The sequence below is a fragment of the Lasiodiplodia theobromae genome (genome assembly GCF_012971845.1).
Source record: "Lasiodiplodia theobromae strain AM2As chromosome Unknown scaffold_40, whole genome shotgun sequence".
Lineage (NCBI taxonomy): Eukaryota > Fungi > Ascomycota > Dothideomycetes > Botryosphaeriales > Botryosphaeriaceae > Lasiodiplodia > Lasiodiplodia theobromae.
The window spans coordinates 101,050-126,085 of record NW_023336520.1 but is presented as its reverse complement, the minus strand read 5'-3'; the positions used below and the strand labels follow the sequence as shown (position 1 = coordinate 126,085).

At 58.3% G+C, this 25,036-nt stretch overlaps 5 protein-coding genes across 5 annotated transcripts; 2 read left to right on the top strand and 3 right to left on the bottom strand.

Annotated features, from left to right (window-relative positions):
- Window positions 1–98: 98 nt before the first annotated feature.
- Window positions 99–3,296, top strand: LTHEOB_10607 (Mitochondrial presequence protease; the record flags this gene model as incomplete). Its single annotated transcript, XM_035507271.1, has 2 exons — window positions 99–496; window positions 545–3,296. 2 exons carry the CDS (start codon window positions 99–101, stop codon window positions 3,294–3,296), a joined length of 3,150 nt encoding a protein of 1,049 aa, XP_035367217.1.
- A 609-nt stretch (window positions 3,297–3,905) lies between these two features.
- LTHEOB_10606 (DNA polymerase delta subunit 2) lies at window positions 3,906–5,664 on the top strand (the record flags this gene model as incomplete). Its single annotated transcript, XM_035507270.1, has 5 exons — window positions 3,906–3,949; window positions 4,000–4,189; window positions 4,261–4,392; window positions 4,451–5,363; window positions 5,429–5,664. 5 exons carry the CDS (start codon window positions 3,906–3,908, stop codon window positions 5,662–5,664), a joined length of 1,515 nt encoding a protein of 504 aa, XP_035367216.1.
- Window positions 5,665–7,158: 1,494 nt separating this feature from the next.
- LTHEOB_10605 (ATP-binding endoribonuclease) lies at window positions 7,159–9,480 on the bottom strand (the record flags this gene model as incomplete). The annotated part of the gene is made up of 1 exon (XM_035507269.1): window positions 7,159–9,480. The coding sequence occupies one exon, from the start codon at window positions 9,478–9,480 to the stop codon at window positions 7,159–7,161; it is 2,322 nt and encodes a 773-aa protein (XP_035367215.1).
- Window positions 9,481–11,828: 2,348 nt separating this feature from the next.
- Window positions 11,829–13,648, bottom strand: LTHEOB_10604 (C2H2 transcription factor; the record flags this gene model as incomplete). Its single annotated transcript, XM_035507268.1, has 2 exons — window positions 11,829–12,982; window positions 13,087–13,648. The coding sequence occupies 2 exons, from the start codon at window positions 13,646–13,648 to the stop codon at window positions 11,829–11,831; spliced, it is 1,716 nt and encodes a 571-aa protein (XP_035367214.1).
- Window positions 13,649–19,113: 5,465 nt separating this feature from the next.
- LTHEOB_10603 (Thioredoxin) lies at window positions 19,114–20,171 on the bottom strand (the record flags this gene model as incomplete). The annotated part of the gene is made up of 2 exons (XM_035507267.1): window positions 19,114–20,039; window positions 20,093–20,171. 2 exons carry the CDS (start codon window positions 20,169–20,171, stop codon window positions 19,114–19,116), a joined length of 1,005 nt encoding a protein of 334 aa, XP_035367213.1.
- Between the last annotated feature and the right edge of the window lie 4,865 nt (window positions 20,172–25,036).

Genomic DNA, 25,036 nt, shown 5'->3' with positions numbered 1-25,036 from the left:
TCGATCCGGCGCCTTCGCCGCGGTGCAATGCCCGCTCTGCCAAAAACCCTGACTAAGCAGCTCGCTCGGCGTCACTGCTGCCGGTGACGCCGACCATCATGAAGGCCCTCGTCATCGCCGCTCGCTTGCTCTTCATCAACCTCGTTGTCATGTTGCGCGCCTCTTCACGCCCGGCACTGGCGGCCGTGCGAACCACCGCGCCCTTCCTGCGCGCTTCTGCCGCCTCCTGCCGCGGCCTGGCCTCGGCGACGGGCCTTCACGCGTCCCCAAAGGTCGGATCGCAGCTTCATGGATTCACTCTCCGCCGAGTCAAGCATGTGCCGGAACTCGAACTGACAGCCCTCCACCTGCAACATGACAAGACGGGCGCCGACTACCTGCATGTCGCTAGAGACGACTCGAACAATGTCTTCTCAATTGGCTTCAAAACAAACCCGCCTGACGACACCGGCGTCCCCCACATCCTCGAGCATACCACCCTGTGCGGAAGCGAGAGGTTTGTCGCGTGCTCCATGCGCTACTAGCGGCTGCTAACTTGGGCCAGATACCCTGTCCGCGACCCTTTCTTCAAGATGCTGCCGCGCTCGCTCTCGAATTTCATGAATGCGTTCACCTCCTCAGACCACACCACCTACCCTTTCGCCACCACAAACCCGCAGGATTTCAAGAATCTGATGTCGGTCTATCTGGACGCCACTTTGCACCCTCTGCTCAAGGCAAACGACTTTACGCAAGAAGGATGGCGTATCGGCCCAGAAAATCCTCTGGAGCCGGCCTCCGAGGACAACCAGCTGGCTTTTAAGGGTGTCGTTTACAACGAGATGAAAGGGCAGATGTCGGATGCAAGCTATCTGTACTACATCCGTTTCCAAGACCACATATTTCCAGATATCAACAATTCAGGAGGGGACCCGCAAAAAATCACCGACCTGACCCACGAGCAGCTGAAAAAGTTCCACGCGGACCACTACCATCCCAGCAATGCCAAGGTCTTCACGTACGGCGACATTCCTCTCGACGAGCACTTGAGGGACATCGGAGCGCAGCTAGACAAGTTTGGCAGGATCCGTGTGGATACGGACATCAAGCTACCAATTAGCCTTGATGGGCCGAAGACAGCCACCGTGAAAGGTCCCATTGACCCTCTGGTACCGGCTGATATGCAGTACAAGACCTCCACCTCTTGGCTCATGGGAGACTCGTCCAACATCTTGGAGACATTCTCCCTCGGTGTGCTCTCATCTCTGCTGCTAGACGGTTACGGTTCTCCTCTATACCGGGGTTTGATCGAGGCGGGGTTGGGCCCAGACTGGAGCCCGAACACTGGGTATGATGGATCTGGAAAGGTCGGTATCTTCTCCATTGGCCTCAACGGTGTCAAGAAGGACGACGTACCTAAGGTCAAGGAGGCCATCTTCAGGACTCTTGCTGAAGCAAAGGAGAACGGCTTCAGTCAGACAAAGGTCGACGGCATTCTGCACCAGTTGGAATTGGCTCTCAAGCACAAGACGGCTCATTTCGGCATGGGCCTCATGCAGCGCCTGAAGCCTGGTTGGTTCAATGGCGTAGATCCCTTCGATGCTCTTGCGTGGAACGAGGTCGTCGACGCCTTCAAAGCGGAGTACGCAAAGGGTGGTTACCTAGAGGGCTTGCTGGAGAAGTACCTTCTAAACGACAATACCTTCACGTTCACCATGGAGCCGTCGGAAACCTACGCGCGAGAGATTGCAGAGGAAGAGTCTGAACGGCTGGCATCTAAGATCCTCGAGACCACCAGGAAGTTTGGGACTGAAGAGGAAGCAAAGAAATTCTTGGAACAGCGCGAGCTAGAGCTTCTCGAGGAACAAGAAAATGGCAGGAAGCAAGACCTGGGATGCCTTCCTACGGTCCATGTCAAGGACATTCCACGTCAAAGGGAGAAGAAAGACGTTAGGCAAAGCCGAGTCGAAGATGTCAAAGTCCAGTGGAGGGAAGCGCCCACCAACGGTCTGACCTACTTCCGCGCCGTGAACGTGTTCGAGGACCTTCCGGACGAGCTTCGTGAAATGATTCCCCTCTTCAGTGATGCAATCATGAGGCTCGGTACCAAGGACAAGACCATGGAGCAGCTGGAAGAGCTTATCAAGCTGAAGACTGGCGGTATCAGTATTGGCTACCACTCGACGACTACACCTACTAATATCCAGGGATTTGAGGAGGGTCTGGTCTTCGCTGGATCTGCACTGGACCGCAATGTCCCAGCGATGTATGACCTGCTTCGGACTCTCATCACGGAGACAGATTTTGATGGCCCGGAGGCTGAGAAACAGATTCGTCAACTGCTCCAGGCTTCTGCCAGCGGCGCTGTCAATGCAGTTGCCGAGTCTGGCCACGCTTATGCAAGGAGGTATGCAGAGGCTGGTATCACGCCTGCGGCTCGCTTACGCGAGCAGACGGCTGGCTTGACCCAGGTCAAGCTGACGACCAACCTGGCATCCAGATCAGCATCTGAGTCCTTCGAGGATGTGATGAGCAAGCTGAAAACGCTCCAATCACTTGCCATTTCTAATAGCAAAAACCTGCGTGTTGCATTGACATGCGGTGCTGAGAGCTCCGCGTCCAACGAGGAAGCACTCACCAAGTTCTTGGCTACCCTCCCTGCAAACAAACCGGAGATGCCGACCGTCTCCCGTTTGACAACGTTCTCGCGCAACGCAAAATCTTTCTTCCCTCTGCCCTATCAGGTCTACTACTCCGGTCTTTCAATTCCGACTGTCCCGTACGTCTCCAGCGACGGCGCGCCCCTGCAGATCCTTGCTCAGCTGCTTACCCACAAGCATTTGCACCATGAGATTCGGGAGAAGGGTGGCGCATACGGAGGTGGTGCTTACGCCAACGGACTTGGTGGCATCTTTGGATTCTACAGCTACCGTGACCCGAACCCGCAGAACACGATCAAGATTATCAACGAGTCGGGCGTCTGGGCGCGCGACCGCGCATGGACGGATAGGGACATTGAAGAGGCCAAGCTCAGTGTTTTCCAGAGCCTCGATGCGCCGGAGAGTGTCAGCCAAGAGGGCATGCATAAGTTCCTCAACGGAGTAGACGACGAGATGCAACAGAAGAGGCGCGAGCAGCTTCTTGACGTGACGGCCGAGGACGTCAAGCGCGCCGCCCAGGATTTTTTGGTCAATGGTGTGCCAAAGGGCAACTTGGCCGTCCTCGGTGAGAAGAAGGAGTGGGTCAAGGAGGACTGGACGGTCAATGACCTGCATATGGTGCAGGATGCGGTTGGGGGAGCGGATGGCTCAGCTTAAAAAAAAAAAGACGTTCACATGAAGAACGGTATGTATTATTGTATCATAACTCTACTCAGGGATGTAAAAAGACCATAGCTGCATGGGCAGCGGGACGGTGTTGGTGGGAATGGATGAGGTTTGCATGGGGTGGTGCTCCACTCGCTTCCATGCCGGTGATTTGGTGTGTGTTCTCGACGCGCGTACCGGACAGAACGCAGCGACCTCAGTATACTCCTCAATTGCTGACGGCCGCTGCCGTGCCCTCGTGCACGACAAGCGCAAGATCAACGTTGCTCTGCGCAACCTCCATGCAGACCCTCGGCTGCGCAAGCAGTGCAGATGGATCCATCGAGGCTGTGCATCAAGCATCATCACCCAGGTATCAGAACTGCGGGCGCCCGAGTCTTGGTCCGGCGGACTAACCTTGGGGGAACAGAGATGTCAAGTAGGTAGCAATCAATTCAGCCAATCAAGTGATGCGGGGATCGACATGACGTCGGAGAAAAACGCGTCCTCCGCCGACGCGTAAATTGGTTTCGCGACGCGACTTCCCTACGAGCAACTACCACCATCCGCATGCACCTTGCTGTCTCGACGCCGCCTTGACTTATCTTCTGCAATCTCGTCATGTCGACCGCTGAAGGCTACGATGGCCTTCTTAGCCCACCATCGTGCGTACCTCACGGCTCTCAGCTCGCTCGCGATTGACCCAATCGTACAGCTCGACTCCCGCCTTTCCCGTCGCATCGCGAGACCACCTACCCGCATACACGCCGCTCAACACATTTGAACTCCCCAAAGGCGCAGACAGGCACTACGTGCAGCAATACGCCGACATGTACTTTCTACGGCTGGTGCAGCTGAAGCCGATAGTCGAACAGAATGCAGCCGAGAAGTGGGCCGGCTACACGGTACATGCTACAGCCCCGCTCCACCACAATGAGGCGAGCGCTGACACGGATGTTTTGCGCGGCATGGATAGATCAGAGGCACCAAGGCGCGGCAGGTTGAACGCGTGCTAGACGTCCGACAGGGCGAGCTCTGCTGGGTCGTAGGGACGGTTTACATGGAGACGCCGCTGAAGCCCAAGGTCCTGGAGGATATATCAAAAGAGGTACAACCCGCTCTGCGAACGATGCGCACGCCGGCGCAACACTAACGAAGTGGAGTAGCACTGGATATCCGCACCTCCACCCCGCGAAAAATACATTTCTCCTGATAGTCCGAGCGAGATGATGCTGGAAGACGAGTCCGGTCGCCTCCGCATGACCGGCCGCTGCCTAGAGGACGCACTGCTCGTCACTGGTGCTATCATCGCCGCAATCGGCACCGAAAATTCCGATGGCGTTTTCGAGGTCCTAGAAATCAAGGTTGCAGACGTGCCACGCCAGCCTGAGCGCTGGGAGCTGGAGGACAGCGAAGGCGCAGTAGCCGGAAAGAGTGAGGGCAGGAAGCACGGCAACTCTACCAAGATCGCCCTCATCAGTGGCCTTCAGATCAGCGGCAACCACAGCGACGCACTCCAGCTTGACCTTCTCGCCCAGACGCTGACGGGCGAACTTGGTGGGCCCGAACTTCAGGCTAAGGTTGCAAGCATATCGCGTCTGATCATCGCTGGCGACTCTCTTGCCAACGCCTGCCCCATCCCCTCGCGTGAAGAGTTCGCCGCTATGAAAAAAAGTAGCGGCAAGAAGTACGGCTACGATTCCTCGTCCTACAACGCCGCACCCACCGTCCACCTTGACGATTTTCTCGAGTCAATTCTTCCCACCATTTCCGTGATCCTGCTTCCCGGTGAGACCGACCCGGCAAACGTCCAGATCCCTCAGCAGCCGATGCATCCAGCGCTCTTTCCGAAGGCAAGATTATATGCGAAAAGCCCCTTGCAGAAAGCAGCTGCTCCCAGCACGTTTGATCCCGTGACGAACCCGTGGGAAGGCGAAGTCGAAGGCTGGAGGTTTTTGGGCAATGGTGGACAGCCCGTGAGTGACGTGTTCAAGTACGTGGAGAGCGATGATCGGCTGGAGATGATGGAGAGCATGCTGCGATGGAGGTGCAATGCCCCGACTGCGCCGGACACGCTGTGTAAGTTGCCCTCTGCCCAAACCCTTCTACTCTTGGGGCGGGAAACTGACGTAAGTGATATCCAGGGTGCTACCCTTTCCAGGACGATGACCCGCTCCTCATCAAGGACTGCCCACACGTCTACTTCGCGGGTAACCAGCCATCGTTCGGCACTCGAGTCATCGAGGGTCCGGCAGGCCAGCGGGTTACGCTCATTGCTGTACCAAAGTTCAAAGAGACGGGGTCGATGGTGTTAATCGACTCAGAAACCTTGGAGGTGGAGTCGATTGAGGTGGGGCTGGTGGAGGACGGCAAGGCTTGAAAGCGTAAAAATGGGTCAGGATGGAGGGCCAAATTGGAATGCATGGGGGGGAAATTAGACACGGCGGGAGGGATTGTTACCGCGGTGACACCGATAGCTGATACCCTGATCTTTATTTTTCTATTTTTCTAGCATTGGCTCGGCGCGAACATGGTCTAGGAGAGAGAGGTAATAAAAAAATAAAAGGGTGGGTAGCTTGTTATACAAATACTGATTTTCCCATTTGGTACGACACAGCTACATCACATCACAAAGAGAAAGTTGTGCGTGACCTACGACGAGAAGGTGACAGATGTTTTCCATAACACGAGCTGCGTTCATCTTATCCTGGGCTCTATGTTAAGCGATTATGCCTTGCGCAGTGTCTTCTAATTGGGGAATTTGAGCAGCGGTTCGTGGAAGTGATGTTAATTGGAAGAGCCGCATGTAGTATTTACCCAGAATATATGGCCTGTTTAGGCTTAGTCCCACCTCTGAACTGTACATAGTCTCTGCTAGTCGCGAGCCCATTAGAGGGTGAATCCATTATGGTTTCAACATTAATGAATGGTCTATGGAATACCTGTAAGTAGTATAGAACATATACGCTACCAGGTAGCTAACTAGCACCGAGCAAGCTGTAAACAGCAGACAGGAATAGAGGCGAGTATCATGGAATTCATCTAATTGTTTGTCAGATGGATTCTGCCCCCAATTTACCAAAAGTATCTCTAGCCTCTAGCACTGCAGGCAAATACAGAAATGTTGCTACAGATTTGTTGTGTGCAGAGGAACCAGGGCTAAGTAAGGCCAAGAGGCAGCGGTTCACCTTGGCTCCTACAGCGACAACTAAGTAATCCTGCTTGTGAAGGCTAGCGTGAATCTTGATTATCGCTCATATCATGGGCTTGTCCGAACGTAAACGTGGAATTACGAATTCGACATTCACGTTCGGGCGGTAGCTTCCGCTGCCCACATGTGTTGCCATCCGTAAACGGAAATGTTACCCTTTATTCTGCTGCTTTTATTTTCCTTGAGCAACGCCTTCGCGACGCCGCTCTCGGGACAAGCTCCGGTGCCGCAAACGATTGCCCAAGCGAGTCAATCGCTTGAGCGGGAGATAGGGCTGTCTCGGCTCCGCTACCTACGTTCGATGTTATTGTTTCCTTTGCCGAAAGTGAAACGTTTTGGCCTGGCCTTGCCACTTTAAAAGCCGCAGCGTCTTGTTCTCGCTGCGGTTCCGCTAAACCGTTACCGCACCAGCCACAACTCCGCATCCGCTGTTTGCTCGAACCACGCGGAGCCGCACAAGACGTTGGAAGTTCTGACGGAACCGGCGAATTGGAGCGCGTGGTCGTGGCTCCGTAAGATAACGTGAGGCGCATCCGTAAGGAGACCGCCTTCCAATAGGTACAGATGCGCTGCAATGCTTGAGGCTGCTTCTCACTGGACAATGAAACGTAGTACAAGAAATAGCTTGGGTGATTTTTTATTTCCTTATGGGAAAGCTCAAAGTCAGAGGGAGCCACCACAGTACCTCACGGTCACAGCAGCCGCCACCTCTTTGCCATCAGGGCCCCAAACCCTTCCGCAAGGCACTACTAGCGGGGCTGCCCGGCTGAGCCAGTTCTGAGGCAGCGGTTCCGCTGCGTACACCGTGTACACCCTCCCCTCAACTGGCACCTTTGCCGACTCCAAAATGTCTTCCAACTCCTCAATGTTGTCTGTGCTCGCCACGCTTGCAGAGAAGAACCTCAGCGTCCCCTCCGCAACCTTCGTCTCATGCACGAAGAGCCCAGTCTTGGCCCCCTCCAAGCGGCCCAGAACCACACCCTCGCAGTTTGTCAAGCCGGGGCTAGTCCACTCAACGTTTGCCGCGCGCGGCAGCTCCAGCACCTGCGCCACAATGCAAGGCGGCGCCAGAACGTCTCCCTCCTCCATCTCACCACTCCACCTCACTGCCTCAAAATCGGGGAGCTTCCGTCTTGCGTCCACCTCGGCCGCCGCAGCGCCGCCGGACCCTGTTCGACCCGCGTTCCCAAACTTCAAATCCCATACATCCACCACGTCTGCATCCTCATCCTCCTCATCCTTGTCCTTCGGTCTCAGCTGCTCGTGAATGCGTGTCCACGCCTCCCTCGCCACGCGCGCCCTCATCGCCCCTTCTTCTCTGCCTTCCGATGCCGAGACGAACGCCGTCCCGCACGCCCACCACCTGACACCCATCGCGCGGCCTACGCGCCAAAGGTGCTGCAGCGCGAGGACGGTCTGTACGGCGAACGATGATGACGAAGCCCGTGGTGCTTCGCCGCCACGCTCGGCAAACCACGGTGCGTCACTCACCACTACCATGTCCATACTCGCTGGCACGAGCGGAATCTGCCCGGCCAGGTGGACCATCTCCACGCCCTGTTTCGCCCCTGAAGGCACAGCGACGGCCTGTGAGTAGGGGCCAATGTTGGCCGGAGCCCAGTAGCTGCGACTCTGGACGTGGAGGCCACGGCGAGAGAAAGTGTGGCTGTTGGCGGTGGGTAGGTCGACGGTGCAGGAGAGGGCGACGTCGACACCTTGAGGCAGGGCGGAACCACAGGCAACCGTGACACGTGCGGGGGGATTGGCGGCGCGGGTGAAGAGGGCGCCATAGATGGGGTTGAGGGTGGTGAAGAGAGACATGGAGCGCAGTAGGAGGGTGGTGGATGTGATATGGGCCGGGGTGGCAGAGTGGTGGGACAGTAGAGAGAGTAGGTGGGCCGTTATGGCTGTGAGTTGGACAGCTGGCGAGAGAATTTCGTTTTGGGAGGGAGCAGTGATATTTGAGATGATGAGGGTGCTGCCGTGTAGGGAGGTGTAGAGATCGAGATGCTGGGTAGGGCTAGAGGGCGCTAAACTCTGGTCTGCAGTCGTACTATCGGATGCTCTTTCAGGGCCGCTCAGTGGCAGATATCGACCAAGCTCCTCGAACTCGACATCAAAAAGGCCTGGGACCCGCAGGTTCTCCAGCCCGTCGTCGTGGCTTGCCGTCTTCTCTGCCACCTTTGCACCTTTGAACCTCACCAAGGCGTTTCCACCTTCTCCTATCACACACTTTTCATCGACGTCGACGTCGATGCGGCCTTTCCACACACAAGACGGCCCGTCCACGGCCAGCGTCTCGAACTCACCTCCCTCGCCCATGACTGCGCCCTCGCCCCCAAACCTAGCAGCGGCCCTCTTTAACCGCTCCACCGACTTCGCATCGGCAACGTTCTGCCAGAGAAAGCCGTCATCCAGACCTCCGCTCGCCACCTTGATGATGCGGGCGTCCTGGCCGACGGCAGCCATGTCCCGCAGCAAGGCGGCGTCGGCGTAGGGTGGTAGCGCGGGATACTGCCACAGGTAGCCAAGCGGCACGAGGCCGAGGCGGGCGCAGACAGACTCAACGCGAGTACGCTGGTAGGTCGACAGGATGGCGCCGGTGCACACGGCGCTCGCGTCTGGGTGTGCGGCCAGCACGCGGCGCAGCAGCGGCAGGAGTGACTCGGTCTCATCCTCGGCGCCTGGCGTTGGTTGGGATGCGTGGTGATAGTCCTTGTCGGTGATGACGGCCTGGCCGAGGATGGGCTGGCGGTATAACGGCAACTTCAGGGCCTGCTCGTACAGTGGGATGATGGTGTGGCCGACGGTCTGGTACATGAAGCTGTTGATGTCTTCGCCTTCCTCGCAGCTGCCGGCGGCCTGCGCCGGGTAGAGATTGGCCAGGGCGACGACGTCATGGCCGTTCTTGAGGCAGTGCAAGATGGAGAAGAGCGAGTCTTTGCCGCCCGAGATGAGGGCGATGACTTTGAGTTTGGCTGACATGGCGATACTAGAAAAATTTTACGCGAGCAACACTACAGCGTGCTCGCACTCCGGGAGACGGCCTGGCGGCAATGGGCCAGGCGGGCAGCGCGAGCCAAGGCCGGGCGGTCGCTGCGCTTCGTGCGTTGTGGTTTGGATATGTACCGTTTCGGCAGGCGGTTGGTGGTGGCTTCCTGCCGCTCTGCCTAGCGGGGCCGGAGGGCCGGGCGGCGAGGCGCCGGCACTCAACACCACGGCATAGCTTGTGCATGCGTGCATCAGCACCAGAGGTTGCATCTTCAGGCAGGCCGGCCGGTGTCGGACATAACGCCGTCAGTGCACGCCACGGCGCATTGAGCTCTGATGCAGCCTTCATTGACCGCCACTTCCTTGTGGCGGTACAACTCACTCGGGCTGCATACGCATGAACACTTGCTCCAAGCACACAACCAATCCGCTCCTCCCCGCCCGCGCTCCGCTGTTCCGCGCGGTGGGCTAGTCGTTAGGACACCACCACCTCCATCATCATGCATCCGCCCAGCGCCCCACGTGCTGTCGTGCCAGATTCCAGACCGCTTCCTCCACCCTCACCTCCACTCCCGCTACCCATATCCGACGCGCCCCGTTGCCCGTCGCAGGCCCCACTTCCCACCGAACGGTCAAACCCAATACGCACGCTTTCCCCATATTCCCGCAAACGCAGCTCCCCGACCGCCAGTTCTTCCATTCCACCTTCTAGAAGTGAAGCGCCAGCAGATCCGATCTTGCGGTCTGACAATCGCTTCGAGAAGCTGCTGCCCAATCGCACCCTGCCTGACCGGCCAGATGCAGAGCCAAATTCCCCACCAACCATTCATTGTGTCTGCCCATCTCAGCTGTCCTGCTCCGCGCTAGGCCCTTCCCTTGCCATCCGCGCCCCGCCCGCCAATAAGCAGGAACACTCGCCCAAAGACCTCTCCTTGACCGGTTCCCAAACCACCTATCTCGATCATCTCACCGCGCTATTGCATTACCCCACTTTCATCATACCAACACCGCTCACGGACGCCAATTATCCCCACTCCCAGGTTGGCCCTACAACAGGGCTGGCCACTGGTGCAACGGGCTAGCCCGGTCTCTGGCCTGCTCGAGCAGTTGTGATTAAACGAGCCACTCAGAAAAAAAGACGCATGACGTTCCCTCTTTTCTGGCCCTGCAGGGTCCGTGTAGTGGCCCATATCTTCCGAAACGCTCAGGACCCTGGGCCAATTTCCCTCACTGCTCGCCATTGGACCTCGTGCCAACACAATGACACCACTCCATACGCCCATCGCCTCTCCATTTTCGCGGCCGCGGGGAGCAAGCTGGAGCCAGAGCTCGGAACGCGCCGTGGCCAGCCCGAGTATTGAAGAATGTAACCTATCGCCAGTGAAACGGATCACGCCTTTTGCCACATCAAGGGCCTCTCTCGTACGTTGTTTGAAGTCTTCGTCGTCTCGACTAGATGGCCATGTGCACTCTTTCATGCAGAAGAGCGAACAGTCAAGGACCAGCCTTGCAACACACACCGCTATTAAAGCATGTTCGATCCGAACACTTTGACGAGAATGTTGTGGTAATTACTACTACTACTACTAAGTCTCCATCTGTGTATAATGCAAGGAAATAAAAAGAGGCAGTTGGATATATAAGGTGTGTAATTAGTGGTGGTTTGAGAGAATTATGTGTGTAATAAATCTGAGGTGTGTTGTTACGCGTCTTGAGAGAAGAATCGAAGGATGGGCCGAGCAGACGAGGTCAACTGTCTCTCTTTTTCCCTCCAGTGAACGCAACATTACAAGAAAAGCAAAAGGTGAGATAGAAAAAGCGTGTGTAAGAGAGAGAGGAACTGGAACTAATAGAAGCAGCCAAGCAAGTAACGCTAGCAGCAACAAGCAAATAGCACTCGTGCTCAACTTTACGAGAGCAGAGTAAGCGACCCTCCCACCCAACCATTGATAGCAGTAGTAGTCAGTTCCTCAAAGTGTGTAAAAGAACCACCAACACCTTCACACCTTCCCGATAATCCTTTCCGAAAAGCCTACCCAGCCAGATAGAAAACTTGAAAACTAACAAATCGCTAAACTCGCAAGATGCTAAACAGCAAAACAGCCAGCCGTTACTAGTGCAGGCTGTGGAAAAGGTGGTATTGACGACGAGGAAACTTTTGACTCTTTTCCACTCGCCCCAGATGTACTTCCCAATAGCCCGATTTTTGTTTTTAAGACCCGCCAAGTCTACCGAAGCCGCCCAGCGTGACGTCGTTCAGAAGACGAGAAATCGCCTGCCGTTAGGAGAAAATTTTGGTTGTCATGTCCGTCGTTAAGAGTTTGCTGTCCGTCGCAGACCGCTTACTCGTCCCGCTTCCTCTTCTTCTGCTTCTTGTCGTTATCCGACAAGGAGCCGACCGACGAACCGCTAGACACGGCAGCGACGGCGTTGTAGAGAGCAGCGCCGAGAGCGTTGGAATCCTGGCTGTCGTACGACGAGGCCGACGACTCCTTCTGCCTCCTGAGCTCCGACTCGTCCATGACACCGAGCGTGACGGTGCCAGTGCCGTGAGTGCGCTGGTGCTGAGAGAGGTTGTCGCTGCGAGAGAACTTCTTGCCGCAGTCGGTGCACTCAAACGGCTTCTCGTGCGTGTGCAGAGAGCGGTAGTGACGCTTGAGGTGCTCCTGGCGGCGGAAGCGGCGGGAGCAGAGCGAGCACACGAAGGTCTTGGAGGGATCCTCGGTGAGCGACTGCTTGCGGCCACGGCGGCTGACGGGCTGAGCGGCCGGAGTGACGCTGTCCTCAGACGCAGAGGGAACGCCAGAGCCGGACTCGGACGAGGCGTGGGCGGGACCAGAGGCCGAGGCCTTGTTGCTGCGGCTGGCGTGCGACCTGCCCAGGACGAAGTCCGAGTCAGAGTCGTCGGCGCGCCTCTTCGCACGCCTCTTGTTCTTGGCCTCGGTCATGTCGTCGGAGAAGGAGCCGTCAGTGTCAGGAGTAGGGAGGCCGTGGTGAGCGAACTCGTCGCCGAAGTCGCTGAAGTTGTCCTCGTCGACCAGGCTGTCGTCCTCGAGCGAGAGCGAGGAGAAGCCGGTGCGCTGGCGCTTGTTGCCGTGGAAGGCGGCGTTGTCAGTCGTGGGGAACTGGACAGCGTTGAAGTCGTCCTCGGAGTCGAGCTCGAAGAGGGGCTCGAAGGTCAGCTGCTGCGGGTTGGAGGTGAAGTCGGCGGCGGGCTGTTCGGCGCGGGCAGTGAAGGCGTCGCCGCGGAGCATGAGCTTGTGCTCCTCGTCGTCGCCGGAGCACAGGGTGGGCAGGCAGGCGAAGTCAGTGCTCGACGAGACGGTGAGGTTGCGCGGGTCGCAGAAGTCGGCCTCGCTGTCGATCGGGGTGCGCGGCAGCGGCGAGGGCGAGGGCGAGATCGAGGGGCACGAAGTGGCCGAGAACAGGTACGAGGCGGCCGAGGTGGTTTGGGGCTGGTCCTGGCACGGGTGCGAGGTAGGCGGTTGGATGAACACTGCGCCCGCGTTAGCCAGGGTCCACGCTTCGCGGCTAAAGCAAACGCGTGCTAAACGCCCGGGTGCCGCCCAACTCAAACCGCACAAAACACAAAGCACTTACCAGGCGTCATGGGAGGCGACTGCGACCTCGTCCACTCCTCACCAGCAAGGATCTCGGAGAAGACCTCCTCCTCACAGCCCTGCTTGACACCCTCCATGCACTCGAAGGTGCCGTTGACGGGCGTGGGCAGCGCATCGTAGATGGACGACGGCGGGCTGGAGATGGCGCTGCACGACGAAGAGAGCGGCGGCGTGGCGGGAGGGAAGCGGAAGTCGAATTCGGACTCCAGGGGAGTCAGGTAGGCCGCGTCTTGCTGGATGAGCAGGGTGGGCTTCTGGTGGATGGGCTGGGGCGAGGCGAGCGGAGTCATCATCTGCGCGGGGTATGACCTTGCTGCGTAGGCGGTCTGCGAGCTGGAAGAGGAGGGGCGGCCGTAGCACATGTTGGAGGTGTACATGTGCATGCTCTCGGGCGTCGAGCCCAGCTGGCCGGGGAAGGCCTGGCCATGCGGGTGCGGCGTGAAGTGGCCGTGCTGGCGGTTCTCCGGGCTGGGGTCCGGGTTGTAGTAGAAGAAAGGCGATTGACCCATCATCTGGGGCTGTGGTGCGAACGGAGACTCCATTGTATCTGTGGGCTATCGTGGAATGTCAGCGTCCATTCCGGGCCCAGAAGAGCAACGCACGTGGCAACTGACCGTCGACTAGACAATGGCGAGGAGCGAATTAAGAATGGTGTGTTGTTGTTACAGGCGATCCAAAGGACGTGCGGTATTAGAGTAGTAGATGGTACAGCGAGGTCGAGGTGGTATCAGGTGCGCTCGAGAGAGTGACGGACAACAGCAATGGAGGGATCCAAGAGGCTGTCTACTAGGTCTAGGTTTACACGGGTTGCTTGGGCATGAGCGTCGGCAGGTGTGTGTCCAAAAGAAGGGCTGATAACAATCGAGGCTACTGTTACACAAGAGACAGAAGGTCGAGAGCTATCGGGGAAAGCGAAGTAATAAACGGCAGTGTTCTGGAAGAAAAGGTGCGAAGGACAGAGTTGATAAACCCTGGGTTCAAGGAAAGGGCAACGAGTGGATGGGGCGTGGGTGTGGATAAGTAGGTGGATGATCAGCGAAGGACGAGACAGGCGATTAAGTCTGAAGAAGAAAAGATGACCAGGCACAGTGGCAGAGGACGCGGAATTGGTTAACTACCATGGGAGGGGAAGTCGGGAAGGCGCAGCAGGCGGAGCCAACGAGACATGGAGCGGTGCATGCGGCGCGACCCCTGCGGCCCTAATGCACAGGCGCGTTACGGCCCTGACTCGCACGCAGCACGGCGCACGCGGAGTGGGCTCGAGGGCCGCGCGGCATAGCGAGAGGCATATTTTTATGCCTGGTCGCAGCACTAATATTGGCCGGCGACGCCCTGGCCTCTGCCTCACAGCCCGCCCGCCCCGGGCGAATGGCGGCGCGCGCCCGCCGCCTGCGAGATTACGACCCGCGCACCACCCACATCATCGCGAAGCCCGCGGCCATACGTGAAACTCTAGTGCGCTGCATAAAGCCAGTCGCGCTGCCTGCTGCGCGCTCGCGTGCCACACCCAGCGCGGCCAGCTGAGAGCACACCGCAGAGGGCCGCCCATTGGGCCTCGCGACCCGCCGCCCGCGGCCAAACACGCAGTGTGACGGCCTGCGGGCTCGCCGTTCAGCCTGTGTGACGGGCCCTGTCGAGTCGCGCCCGCCTATCAGTCGGCGCCGCCTGGAGGCAATCGATATGTTGCCGCGAGACGTGCGACCCTGATTTTCTGCTTGGCCGGCCGCATGTGAAGTGAGATTTGTGGAGTCTGCCCACCTGAGCGTCACCTTTCACACTGCCGGTGAATCCCAGATCCAGATGGGCAGGGTGCCACGCAAGACAGCACTATGATGTCGCCGCCTGCGCCCAGTGCGCCAGCTCGCTGTCATTATTGTCAAACGGCTCGCGGGCACTGGTCCCGCAGCTTCACCGTCTTGCTGAAACGCGCTGGGCTGAACGTCTCGCCCACACCTCGCCTTCATGCGATGCGATCGATCGCGGCCTTCAGCCCGCCCGCCGCACCGCGCCGCGCCGCAGCGCAGTGCCCGCCGCGGCGGCGGCGGCGGCAGCAGCAGGAGCAGCAGCAGCAGCAGCGGCCCGAAGCCGCCGCACGAGCAGCAGCATTGGGCGGCAGCGTGGTGCTGGCCGCGTTGTTGTCGCGCCGCTCACCGAGGCGGCTGTGGTTTTTCATGGGTGTGGGGTAAGTCGAGCAGCCCATGGGTCGATGGCACGCTTCGGCGGGTGGTGCGACGCAGGACAGCTGGTCGACGTGGAGGGGCGGCGGCCCCGCTGACTGGCTCTGCCTGTCCGGCTCATTCGAGCTGCCTGCAGCCCGGCTGTTTCAACACCACAAGTGGGCAGCGACGAGACGACGTCCGCCAGCGATAGGCGCCCGCTATCGGCCGTCGCACAACAACGCGCTCCCGCGCTAGGTAGAGCCTTTGCCTCCGCCCGCGACTGCGCGCCCGTCACCCGTCAGCGTGCAGCGGCGCTCGTAAGTAAGGCCTTCAGCTGTGCCATTCTCGTGATGATCATGCAATCGCCAGCATAATCTTCGTACTCGATGCTATTCTTGGTCCGGGCGCCGTCCAGCAGCTCCCGTTCGGGCGGCCGCCAATGCATGCACAACCTCGGGTGCGCGGCGCAATCGGGGAAAGCGGCACGGGCACGCACCACTGATGATGCACAACCGCACGGCCCCCAGGCCGTCATTCTGCTCTGCTCCCATCGCTGCCATCGCCCGCCGCCACTGGCTGCTGCGCTTCGAGAACGCAGGTCCGACCGCCCGACCCGTCCGGGGGCCCCCGATGCTGAGGGCGGCCGTTGGTCGCTAATGCCAGCCAATCGTCGCGATCGGCAGCTGTGCGGTGCTATCTCCACATGACTGCTGATGCCGACCTAATGCAGGAACGACGCAGGAACAACCACGGCTCGCCGCCCAGCGCGACCGTTTCAGCAGCCCGTCGCCGCAGTCGTCTCTCGCGCCTCAGGTCGCGGCTGCTGGCTTGCGCCGTGTCGGAGGGCATTACTCGCGACGTAGGCAGGTCCGCTGCGTGGATAACTCAAATGGTGTTGTCGGTCCGAGACGGGACCCTCTTGCGATTCAGCACGCCGCCCGCGGGACCTGGCGCTTGCCTCCATCCATATTAGCCTGTCCCGCGCGCTGGTGCCCTCCCAGAGCACTGGCGTCGGGGAAGCTGCACCTGGTTCCCTTAGCTCCTTCCAGTTCCCTCGCGCTCGTGCGCCCGCTGCGCGCGCGCCCCAGACAGATCGACGTTATCAGACAGCCGAGATTGCGTAGAAGCTATCGGCTCTTCCATCGCTTCGAGTGGGCTTTCCAAGGTCCGACCCTGCTTTCTTCAGACGGCCCGCACCTGAATCAAAACACCCCACGCTTGGACGGCTTTGACTCGTGGTCCTGCGTGCAAGCATTGACAGGTGCTGCGAGATCAGGTCGAACGATAAGAGACGTGTCGCTCTGCTCGGCACCGCGGCCCCGCGGCTCGTCCCCGTCGTCGTGCCATCGCGGTGCGAGTGAGGCGTGCGGCTAATTTGACGATGCCCTCACTGTCCACGCGCTCGGGATGGCGGTGCCTCCAGCAAGATGGGAACCTCACGTCAGGATCTCCATCAAGTTAGCTTGCGATCGTGCTCTTCCGCTCCGGGAAAGCCATGATTGCCATGGTGCTTTTCCGGAACACGCCACGGCTGCCGCGATCGTGGTTCGTGGAGAGGCCCTGGCTCGAGCTGGCGGTCCAGCGAAATGAGGTGTTCATGCCATTTTGTGGACCCTCGCCTCCAAGAGGCAAGCCACGCACCGCGGGCCTGACGAAGGCGACGTGTGCTGGAAGCAAGCCTGCGCGCTGCCGTCCCCACAAGGACAGACCCTTCGGCAGCCGCAGACGATTGGCCGGACACACGTCGCTGGACACTGAAACCCGTCGATCCCGCACACCAGTGGACCCTTCGAAGCCGCATGGAAACGCCAAGAGCGGGCCATGAGTCGCGGTGCAGACGGCCTGGACTTCCCGATGGCTTTTGACTGTGAGCACCGGTCAACGACACAGAGGCGGTCAAGTTCGACGTGCACACAGTGCAACTCACCGCAAAGACGGCTGGTCCTTGGACGGCCATTGCTCCTAGGAACACCGGGCCGGGCCTGGTGCCGCTCCAGAGCATCTGGACGGCTGATCATTGCACGAACAGAGCGGCGGCACGGCTGCCCAGCTGCACTGCGAACACAGGATCTGGAATTTGCATCGACTCCCACCCTTCCGTTCGGACCGTTTTCGCCACAGCCGGCGGGACGGTCAACGTTACTCATGAGATAAGCTGATGATAGAGGTGGTGGACAGTGTGCGGTAATTGCGCGATGGATAATACCTCAGCGGTGCTGACTCGGCGTGCGGGCACGCAAGAGTTGCGGAATGCGGATTTGCGTCGCAGGCGTCCGCAGCCGCAACACCTGTCTGCATATCAGTTCAGGCATCGAGATCGCTGCGTGCGCCGGCGCCGCTTAGACTTCACAGGTTGGACCGCTCTATTGAAACCATTATGACGGCGCAGAGCCCTTCGAGGGTCTCGGATATAGAAGATCATAAGGTAATCTCGTTGGATCCTCAAATCAGATGAACAGATCAATGGCTCTCTAGCCGGTTACGGAACGGCGCAATCAGCCCAAGGTCCGGGGTGCAGGAGAGCCGCGCCAACTTTCCCACGTGGGATTTGGGACTGATGAAATGAGGGCTGGGATCGAGAATGATGTCTTCGCCGTTGCCACACGGTGTCTACCGCTCCCGCTGCAGGGCAGGACGGGATGCCCGCCAGGCCCAGATGTTTCGGATTGCTCGTGCCCGACGGGATCTGAGACAAGATGCAGAAAAGTTTTTTCAGCGACCTGACGTACCAGAGCGCAGAGCAGTGCGACAGGCAAGAGAGGTGGCGGCAACCTGGTGCCGCGACAGGGCCTGGCCCACGCCCCGTCCTCCCCGGCGCAGCCGAAGCCTGTGAGCCTATGATGAGGCTATGGAAAGCAAAGACCGCGGCGGCCGCGGATGCATCGGGGACTGGGACCGTCGTTTGCCAGGCGAACGCTTTCGCGCACAGCGACGTTTTGGCGTTGCGTACGCCAGGGACACGGGTCGGAGATGAACGCGTTGAGGCGAAGGGCCGGCGGCGTACCGTGTTCGATGGAGCAGATGGGGGATACGGATTCCAGAAGCGCCTCAGCGTCGCCCGCGCGCGCAAGCGCTCGTGAGGCGGCAAAGCCTCGACTTGCTTTGGGCATTGCGCGCGCGCGACGTGCTGTCTGCCACTTGCAGGAGTGGGGGAGGGGGAGGGGCATTGGGACGTGGATGTACAGGCCTCAGAATTGTGTATGTTGAAGTCATGCCCGGCATGTGGCCGGGTCAGTCTCTTCCTATCATGTTTTTGATGGTACTTTGTACCGTTCATCACAGGCCTTGTGTTGAAGAAATTTCCCACGACGGGCACCTTTTGTCGCTGGACGCCGGAGAAACGCGGCGCCCGGCAGGCGGCCCGAGGTTCAACCTAGCGGCTCACTACAAAACCCTTTCCGCAGCGCGCAACTCTGCAAAATTTCTTCTTCGTGCGGCTGACGTGACAGATATCCCGTGTTGCTTGATTCATCCTTCCCAGTGATCTATCCCAAGCGTCAGTCACGTCACAGAACAAAAATATTGCACACCGAAGCCCATACACTTTACGATGGCGCCTGGTCAAGTGGCGCGGTCGTTGGAGCGGTGATCGGACATACCCCCGTCCCCCATGCGTGGAATCAATAGACCCTGGAGATCTCAATATGCTCCCCATCCGCGTCGTGGTGGCTTAACGCACAAAAATAACCCGTGTATTTTTGGGCAGCGGAATACTGCATGCTGGTCTATGCCAAAAGATGATGCTACGTAAGCCTGCAGATGAGCATTTCGCATGTCTGCTCGCTCTGCTCGTGGGCACGGCCGCAAGCTGGCATGGCGGCCCTCGCTGGCGGCGTCGCCGCACCCCTCTACGAATCGTCGCCGATCTTCTCCAGCTTGCCCATCTCCCGCTTCTCGCCAGACTCCCCTATTATCCTAATCCGGTCCAAGCGAACCTTCTCCCCGTCGCCCTCGCCGTCGACCACGAACATGACCAAGGAGGTAATATTCTGGAATTTGACAAAGCGCAGCTCCAGCTTGGCGGTGCCGGTGCTCGTGTCCCAGTCTTCCGGCTTGATTGCGATCTCCTGCGTGGCCGGGATGTCGTCTGCTTCCTCGAACCCGAGGTTGTAGGCCCTGTTCGTGTAGAGCTTGATGGTGCGTGGCCGCATGGGCACCTCATCGGCGTCTTCGGAAGGCTGGGGCGGGAACGAGGTGAGGTGGATGGTGTGGACCTTGAGCGTCGACTGGAAGGGGATGTATAGCATGAGCTGCTCGTCCGTGTCGCTCTCGACCCAGTCCGGCTCGCCACCCGCCTTAGCCTTGCCCTTTGCCGCCTCGGCGCCCGAGGGCTTGCTCGTCGCGAACAGCACGCGCGCACTGCCAGCTCCCTCGGTATCCGCGTTCAACAGATCGAGGCCTCGGACATCGACGTGCTCCGTGGCATCGCCGTAACCACGCGGCAGGCTAGCGCCAAGCCAGCCGCCACCAGAGCTGCCGCCGGCGTCGCCGAAGCCGCCCGACGCAGAGCCACCAGACTCAGCCTCAGCGGCGAGCTTCTTGACGGCCTCGGAAAGCTGGGCGGCATTGGCTCCTCTTATCCTCGAAACCTCGCGGGTGTTCTTGAAAATCATAAAGGTCGGCATGGCGGTGATGCCGTACGTCTGGGCAACCTGCTGCTGGGTGTCGGTGTTGACCTTGGTGAAGGTGATGACGTTGGGCCGCGAGAGGGAAGCCGACAGCTGCTCGTAGAGCGGAGCTATCGCTTTGCAGGGACCACACCAGTCGGCATAGACTAGGTGCAAGAGGTCAGTGCCGACGGACTAGGCTGAGCGCGGGACTACTTACAGTCGACGACGACGATGCGCGAGGACGAGAGCAGCGAGCTGAACTGCTCGGGCGACTCGATATTGACGGTCTTGGACATGCTGGCTGGGGTTGCGGTGCAGGCGGGGTATCTTTGAGGATGGTGGGGGACTTGAGCTGAAGCTCAGGCTGCAACTGGGCTGTCGGCGGCGCTGAGTCAGCCGGCGGCCCGCATGTTTGCGCTGTTTGCTGCCGACGGACGGGCCAGCCCGGCCGTACCTAGCACCGCAACTTCCCTCCATCACCGGGAGGGGCATTTCTGACGTCAGTTCCTGTGCCCGAGCCGTATCGAATGCGCAACCGTCTCGCTATACCGCCGCCGCGCCAGCAAGCGAACTGTTGCTTCATTCCGACAGGTACCCGGCTTCTTCCTCGCTCAAAGCCTGCTGTTCTATGATGTTGGCCTGTCCTTCACCCGTTCCAAGGATGGGCAAGTATCGGCCATGACGGCGTCACCCGCACTCGACTCCAGCTTCCGGTGGTCTGGCACCCTAGCAAACGTCTTGGACTCACGCCTTGGCATCATCACCCCGAGAGACGTATTTCCGCATTTGTATCCGGGGTAGTGGTGTCTTTCTGGGACCGAAGGCTTGCGCGAACGCCATCGCGGCGACTTTCGGACGATCGCGTCAATGGCGCTTTTCGTCGATTCTGCCTAGCGTCGCATAACTTATGAGCACTATCCTGTGGACGGTAGGCTACTGAGGCCATGATACAGACGGCGACTCGGGCCTAACAACGGCGGGTCGAAGGTAGCCGGCATGAACCCTTCTGCAACGGCGGATCACTGTTACGTCGAGATCCAACATCAATGCAATTGTGCACGGTCAAGTGACTGTCGGACGAGAGACATTAGGAAATGGGCCTAGGACCAGCGCGCGGACGGCGTTCAGGCGGCCATGGCTCCCGCCGACGGCCTGGGGACAGGTACCTGGGTCGAAGGAAACTTTCCCGCCAACTCTGGCTCACGTCATGTCTGACGCGCTTCTTTTTTTTTTTTTTTTTCCGAGAAGCTCGAGGCCCGAGGTTCTGGCTCGGGAGTCTGCAAGGAAACTCACTCGTGTGTTTCACAACGACAAGCCCAATCGGCAAGTCGCAACCTCCGCCACAGTTCCCACGAGAGACCACAGGTGCTCGAGCTTCGAGGCGTTCCCTTAGGGCCCGCTAGCTGCTGCACTGCCACCGGTGGCAGCTGGGATCTTGCCTGCGGGCGCTTCTTCAGCTCATCCGCTTTTGGCACAGGCCTCACAAGCCACACCACCACGACGCCCTCGTATCTGTGCAGCCAGCGGCGGCGCGCTCGGGCAGACTCCGCTGTAGGCTACCACACTACGGCGCGCGGACTGGCAATCCCCCAAGAGCTGGTCGGCCCGGAGCCTAGTTGGCGCGGTGGCAAGCGGGCGCTTTTCCTTTCGTCGACGCAGCCTCTCAAATCAGTCTGGCCATGCAATTTCCCCATGCTTCCGCCTGGCCCTTGCTCCAGCAATCCTCGACCTATCACTTATCTCCGTCCGCGGAACGGGAGCGCCTTCCCGCGAGCATGTGCGCAGCAGCCCAAAGCTCCTGTAGCTTCACAGTCAGGCCGCCGCCGCCCGACGGGGAACATCCCTACTGCTGCTGACTGCGAACTGTTGCACCATCCTCCTTGCCTATCTGGGCGACTCCACCCCGGCGCCACAGCATCGACAACTTCGATCGTACTGTCCAACATTCCCGATCTGGAAGGCGCCGTCGCACCTGGCCCTCTGCTTGAAATTACCGATGAGAATCCGTGCCCGATAACAGAATCGCCCTCTTACACGTGCTACTAGCAAACCCTCAGCCGCGGATCTTGGCCGTGCCGATCTGCTCAGAGATTAGCACGAGAAAACCCTGAGTCTCAGGATTTGCCCTGCAGCGGTTCGTTTATCCTCTGTCTTGCAGATCTGGAGTAGCATCAATCGACGCGTGTGCCATCCAAACACCACTGCAAGAGAACAACAGGCTGCTGACGTGCCCCCTTCGCCTGCCCCAAGCTCCTTCGTGCGCACGCCGAAGCTCTGTAGCCAACCATTTTTTGTGCCGCGGTACCCTAGAAGGCCTCCTGCATGCACAAGTCGAATAAACTTCGACCGTTCTTCCTTCCCGCTCCCCTTCAATTGAGCTGACCTACGGAACAAGTCTTTCGACTGTCGCGGTAGTGACCTGGATGGCGCGCTCATCTCCCATCCTTCCATCAGTCTCTCCCTCGTGGCGCATCTGGACCACGCGAGCTGCTTCCTTCTCAAACGCTCGGTCTGTATTGGAACGCGTCATGGGCTTATCGCTATCTCGATCTCCAAGTGAAAAGTAGGCCTGCAGGAAGAGCGCACGCCCTTTTTTCCCGTCTCTTTTTTCTTTAAACGATTCCTCCTCGGTGCGCCACAGCTATGGTACGGGCGGATCTAAGCGCGGATCTTTTTTTTGCCTCTTTTTTGCTTTTTCCGCAGATGTGAGACTGGCTGGCTTGGCCGGTGGCGGCGCCGCCTCCGCGCATCTCATATGCAGGGCAACGATTCGATAGTCACACATGCTTTGCTTTTTCCTTTTCTGCACGAGCCCGCCACGTGCGTATGCATTCCTTCCTTCGCCACCTACTGTCGCGTGGCTATCGGAAAGTGGATTCTCGATCGCTTTCTTTTTTCCTTTTGGCGAGATCTCCCATCTAATGGGCCGCCAATTGTAGAGTAGTGGTTGGACGGAGGTTTGATCTGTACGACCGATCTTCTGGAAGATCAGTCCCTGCTTTTTCTCTCCTTCAGCGTTCGAAGGATCGATTTACGCAGGTTTAGTGGGAGGAGCACACGTGCAATTCATGCATATCTGCATAATGGCTAGACCCCTCCAATTCCCCCCACGAGTCAAGAAGGATGGGGAAGGAGGATCCGCATAGATGGTATTGCGTCCCAAGGACACGGTATGTGGGGCCGCCTGGCTGGTGCTGTGAAGTGGTTGATATGATTTTTCTCCCTCTGTCCTTTGCGTCTGCGGGTGGCACCGCGGGTGTGGCTCTCCAGGAGATTTACTCCTTAGCTACGCGAGGTTTTGCCACCTCCATGGCGTCTCGTATACCTTGATGAGCAGCCGGCATCGGTGGAGCGGAAGACTTTTTTTTTTATATTTTTTCCTCTTGTTTTGAGCAAGATCGTGATACCATCGGAGAACAGGAGATGGTAAGACCATCTCTAAGTCCGCTCCATCCCCACGCAGGTGAACAGAGAGGCGTCCAAGGAAACCCGGAAGTTTGGAGTCGGTGTTCAAGTATCGCACTGCTTCGGACAGTGCTTAGTAACTTCGTCTTCTTCTCGGCCAGATGCTTTTGCACTCCCTCATGGGTTTAGACATTCACTGCTTTCCACTCACTCTACCTTGTCCCAGAAGTTGAGCCACATGTGTACAAACATGTCCTGATATGCACGGCAAAGGTTGATGGTGAAAGAGTACGCTTGAGCTGTTGAAGTAGACAAAGATTCCTTTATGCCGAACGTCTGGGCATGGAAGCGTTATGACGCACGACTCTATAGCGGACAAATTGAACGCGATCATGTTTATGCCTTACCTATTCTCATACACTTGCTTCTTGAAACCAAATACTCAGACCCAGCGAACTCCTTGATGATCCATGGAGCGGCTTGAGTAGTGCTATTGATAGAACTTCAAAGTGTCGAATAGAAGCCGGAGGCGGCACGTTCAAACTTAGTTGCCGTGCTCCCGAGTTATCTATTTGAGATCACGTCGCGTCCGTCCCACGGTCGACTTATCTCCGGCAGTCTTCTTGTCTGAGGGAGAATCTTAGCGTCTCTGAACTGGATTTCCGAAGTGTTTACCCAAAACGACTGTTAACGCGAGGAAAGTACGGGCCCGCGCTGAGAAGAAAACAGGCTTACATCTATGCGGGGGGACTCTTTTACCCTTATCTCATCTCTCTTCTTCGTAGTTATTTCCATCTTTGATCTGATGTTGATATATCGTCGAGTGGAGAATGAATGCAGCCTCCCATGGCCTCGAAAGTAACCTGCTTCTGTCGGCTCTGTAGTGTAAATCCCCAAAAGGAGAATCTAGATGATAGATAGGCACAGTGATCGATACCCGTGTAATATGTGATGGTCTCCAGATGATACACTCTTACAAAGTACGTAACTTTATTATTACCACTTGTGCAATGCATGCCTACTCAGGGATATCGAGCAACAAGAGGGCACGCGCCGTCGTAAATGAATGGGCACAAAACGAGAAGTGTAACACTGAGGTGGACAACTAAAGCAGACGAGAAACCCAGCCAGCTGCAAAGAAAAGACACATGACCGTCTACACAAACGAACCCGTATAGCCATCCCGGCTCTTGGACACCACAACCACAATGCCCATAATAGCGACAATGATGACCAAGGCTATGACAGCGAGGATCGGAGCGGGCGAATACGCTCGTCGAGAACGCCGCATTAGTAGCGGTTGCTCTTCCGCATCATCATCCTCTTCATCGTAATCGTCTCCGTTTCGGGGCCACCTACGGTTCGACTCCGGGACGTGTGAGCCGGGGGTGGAGTTCACGAAAGAGGGATCATGGCCACCGTTATGGTGGTGGTGGTGGCCATGATGGTCGGGATCGTGGGAAGGGACATCACCCACGTGCTGTAGTTGGTCGTGTCAGCCACGGAAGAGAAGCAATTATGGAGGTAAGATGCTTACACCACCACCGGAATCGTGCCCATCAGTCATGGCTGTCGTTGATGAGCTTCGCTGATCCGCCGCACCTCTTCGGCCGCCAACGCGATCCGCAGGCTGTGTCGTAGGAGAAAATGAGAACGAGTAACACAAGTGAGAGGTTGCAATTTCCGTGCCCTTTCGGGCGAACGAGGCGCAGCAGGGAGGAAGGACCCTGCAAGGCAGCAGGATTCTCTCCCTGGA